This window comes from Brugia malayi (assembly GCF_000002995.4).
Source record: "Brugia malayi strain FR3 genome assembly, contig: Bm_v4_Chr4_scaffold_001, whole genome shotgun sequence".
Lineage (NCBI taxonomy): Eukaryota > Metazoa > Nematoda > Chromadorea > Rhabditida > Onchocercidae > Brugia > Brugia malayi.
In genome coordinates this window covers 9,375,502-9,380,378 of record NW_025062478.1, presented here as the reverse complement: position 1 = coordinate 9,380,378, position 4,877 = coordinate 9,375,502, and the positions used below count along the sequence as shown (strand labels likewise).

The 4,877-nt window shown below is 16.7% G+C and overlaps 1 protein-coding gene across 1 annotated transcript; it reads left to right on the top strand.

The window, feature by feature from the left end:
* Positions 1-401: 401 nt before the first annotated feature.
* Positions 402-4,877, top strand: Bm17782 (Uncharacterized protein; the record flags this gene model as incomplete). Its single annotated transcript, XM_043082232.1, has 7 exons — positions 402-556; positions 993-1,108; positions 1,247-1,514; positions 2,397-2,544; positions 3,478-3,633; positions 4,074-4,198; positions 4,676-4,877. The coding sequence occupies 7 exons, from the start codon at positions 402-404 to the stop codon at positions 4,875-4,877; spliced, it is 1,170 nt and encodes a 389-aa protein (XP_042938166.1).

Sequence of the window (4,877 nt, the reverse complement as noted above, 5' to 3'; positions counted from 1 at the left end):
AATGATTTTAAAAATAAATAACATTTTTTTTTTAACTTCAAATTTTTAAATTCTTAAAATTATTTGAATTTTTACGATTAGAAATTTTGAGATTAATTACTTTTTTTTTAATCGTAAAATCTATGTTTTTTCTTTTCTTTTCGTATTTTTTTTTTTTGCTATGATTAAAAGAAATTATACTTAATTTATCTGAATTACTTAATTTGAAATATAAATTTTAATATTAAATTATCAAATAAATTTTTAATATTAAATTATCAAAATTCAAAAAAAATTAAATTATCAGAAATCGAAAAATTTTAATATTAAATTATCAAATTTAAAAAGGAGAAAAAAATTAAATTATCAGAAACAAATTTAAGCTTATATTGTGTTCATTAAAAAATTAATTATTTTTGAAAATGGAATTAGCAACAATTGCAACAAAAGAAGAAAGTACATTAACTGAGTTAATATTTATTCATAAAAAATTATTCAAACTTTCATCGCAAAAAAATTCGGTGCTAAATTTATCAGCAAATTTTTATACGAATTATGGTCCACGTTCTGTTCGATGGTATTTTATTTATTTTTTCTTTTTTAATTTTTTAAAATTTCTTATTTGAAATAATTTATTATTGTTTTTTCTTTCTCTTAAGAATAGTATAATTTAAAACATAAAATTTTTTCTTCAAATAGTTTAAAGTTTTAAAAGAGAGAGAGAGGAAAGAGAAAAGCTTCTCTATTATATTTTATTATGAAAATAATTAAAAAATAAAATAAAATAAAAATAAAAAAAAATTGATAAATATTATTCATTCTTTTTTGAATATTTCAAATTTATTCAAACAAAACTATTCATTCATTATAATTATTTCAAATATTACAAACAAAATTTTATTATAAAACTTATAATATTATGAATCTTTCTTTCTTTTTTTTCTTTATTTGTAAAAATATTGAATAATTTTTAAATCATTTTTATATTTTAATAAATTTACAAAAATTTTTAGGTCAATATGTTTCTCAGGTTATACAACAATTGCAGTTAATTCCACCGATTCATATTCAATTCCACCACGTGGAAAATATAAAATTACTGCTAAAGCAATTTCAAAACAAAATATTGGTGAATAAATAATTTTAATTTTTTTTAAATGAAAAAAAAAATTCTTTTTTTATAATCAAAAAAAAAATTAATCTAATAAAATTCATTATATATTTAGGTATATTTTGTTTTTTTCTTTTCTCATCTATTATTTTCTAGAAATATCAACTGAATTAACATTTGAAAGAAATTTAATTGATATATGGAATTCGGAATTTTTGACAAAAATTTCAACTATTTTGGATTCAAACGATTTTTTTGATTGTATATTAAAATTACGATATGAATTACGATTTGATGCAAATGAATTTATTCACATTAATCCATGGCTATTTTCAACATCATTTGTATCAACAATAAATATAGTAGCAAATCTACCAAATAATGATTATCGTTCAATTATGTATGCAAATGCTATGCAAAAATCGTATGCATTTGCTTTTTTTTTTTTTTTTTTTTTAAATTTTTAATTTTTAAAATTATATTATGAAAATATGAAATTAATTTTAATTAATTTAATATTCAAATAATTATGTTAAGTTATGACATAATAAATTGTGTATGTTTAACTTTTAATTTTTGAAATTATATTACGAGAATATTAGATTAATTCTAATTAATTTCAAGTATTTGTATTAAATTATGTTTGTTTATTTAGTTTAAAAATTAATTTAAAGAATTATATTAGTGAAAAATATTTTCAAAAATTATATTATTTGATTAATTTTAATTAATTTAATATTCGAATAATTATATTAAAATATGACACAATAAATTATGTATGTTTAGTTGGTGTAAAAAATGATTTACAAAATTATATTACTATGGAATATTTTTAAAAAATATATTATTGGATTAATTTTAATTAATTTGATATTTTAATAATTATGTTAAACTATGACAAAAATTATGCATATTTAATTAATATAAGAAATAATCCAAAAAAAATGATTGTATATTGAAACATTGCATTATTAGATTGATTTTAATTAAATATTCAAAATTATATATTAAAAAGTTATTTTTTTTAATTTGTATTACTTTAATAAGTTTAATAACTTTAATAATTTAATAACTTGTATTATTAGATTTTCAAATTTTATATTTTTAATAAATCTAATATTTTAATAATTATATGTAATGATAATAAAACTAATTTTACATATTTAACTCATATAAAAATTTGATCTAAAAAAATTTTATCATATTACTAAAAAAGAATTTCTTTTTTTGAAATTCTTTTTATTATATTTAAATTATTTTTTCTTTGTTTAAAATTTTTCCTTTCCTTTCTTTTCTTTTTTTAAAGTGATTTTAAAATACACACAAAAAATGGAACAATTGAAACTGTACGCTATTTATTATATTTAACAATTGATCGAATACATAATGAAATCGATGCTAATCCATCGATTAAATCAATCGTAATTGAACATCAAAAAGAATCAGTTCAACAGGTGTTTGCTTAATTAAATTTAAATTGAAATTTAAATTTAAATTTTCATACATCTAATAATAAACAATGAAAATTTTCCTACAAAACCCTCTCTCTCTCTGTCTCCTTTTTTTTTTTTTTTTTTAAAAAATTTAACAGAAATTGAGCAAAATGCAAAAAAAAAAGAAAAAACTTTAAAGGAAAATTTATAATTTTTTCATAAAAAAAATTTTCCATAATAAAATTTTTTTATCTTAAAAAAGAAAAAAATTTATTTTTTTTCCTAAATTAACTTTGATGTAATATTTTTCACAATAAAATTTTTGCAAATATATGTATTTTTATCTATTCAATAATTAAAATAACTAAAAATTATGCTTAAATTAATATTTAAAATAATTTTTAATTAATTTAGATATTGAAGAGAAAAAAAAATTTGTGTACAAAGAATTTTTTATATGAAATTTAAAAAATTTCCTTTTTTTTTTAACTGCAATTTTTATAATTTAATACAAAAAAGCAAAAAGGGAATAATATCATTTTCATTCATTTTTAATTTTGAATTAGTTATAATTTTATATTTCTTTATCATTTATTAATTAAAAATTGATATTTCCTTATCACAGACCAATTAAATTTTTTGATAATTCATTATAGATGAATGCTTATAATTTAATGATTAATTTAATATTTTCAGATCAATTATAATTTAATATTTCTTTAATGATTGTTAATTGCAATTTAACATTTCTTTATCACTGATTAATTATAATTTAATATTTCTCTATCACTGATATATTATAAATAATTTAATAATTTTTTATTAATTGTTAACTATAATTTAATGTTCTTTTATCACTGATTAATTGTAATTTAATATTTCTTTGTTTGATAATTAATTATAATTTATCATTTCTCTATCACTAATTAATTATAATTAAATATTCCATTATAGATGATTGATTATGCATTAAAAGGTTCATTTGATATGATGGATGCATCGCCAGATATTTTAGATGATTTTATCATTTGTATTCGGACATTTCGGCCGCGCGGCTTTTGGACACTTATCCACCATATCACTGATGGCCTTCGTAATAAATTAAATGAGGTTTCATTCCTCGCTTTTTTCCTCTTTTTCATTTAAAAAAATTTAAAAAAAAAAAAACTTTATTTTCTCTAAAATAATATGCATTGGAAAAAAAATGATTAATAATTAATTTAATTTAATTTTTGGTTTCAAAATTTCTTTCTTTTTTAATGAAGGAAAAAAGAAAAACAAACAAATTTTGCTATAAATAATTGCATACATAATTACCAATGAATTTGATTGAATTAAATACTTAATTTTCTCAAAATTAATTCAAAAAATTTAAAGCATTCAAAAAAAAAGATTAACAATTAATTTAATTAAAGTTTTAATTTCAAAAAAAATAGAGAAATTTTTTTTAAAAGAAATTTTACTATAAATGATTGTATGCATAATTAAGACATCAAATATTGATAATTTAATATTTTTAATTTTTAATTTTCAAATAATTTAATTTATAGCAATGGAAAAATTTGAATATCGATATTGTATTACGCTATCTTACCTTAAGCGCCCATCATCGTTTGCATGAATTATGCTCAAAAGCTATTATACTTATTGCAAATGTACACTATAAGCAATTTATGTTTGTTTTAATTAATTATTTAATATTCATAAAAAAAATAAACAATAAAAAAAATTCATTCGTTCATTAATATTTATAAAAAAAAAAAAAAAATAAACAATAAAAAAGAAAATAAATTTATTCATCGATCAGCCAATAAATACTTTTTTTTATTTATTTTGTTTTTTTTCTTTTTTTATTTTTCTGGAAAATTTTATTTTCAATTAATTATTCAATTAATAATTATATTATACAATTTGTTTATATATATATATTTTTTTTAAATTCATAATAAAACCAAAAAAAAAGAACATAAAAATTTGTTATATCGTTTTTTTGTTTTTCATTCTTTTTTTCAGCTATTTAAAAGATTTTTAAAAAAAATGTCATTTACATATTTTGCAAATTTTATTTTTAATTCAATTTTCAATTAATATTTTATTAATTAATTTTCATTTTATATTTTTAATTGATTACACGAAATGTTATACTTTATAGGCTTGAATATAATGTTGATTCAAAAGGAACAAAATTAGAAATTTACAATATGCTTAAAAATAGTGAATTGCCATTTGAAGGAAATGCAATTCAAAAAATTCAATCTATTTATTATGCCGGTAAGCAAACCGAAGTTTTGTTCCGGTATCGAGTGAAACAGGAACGAAGTCATACAGGAAATGATCTTGCAGCAATCAAATAA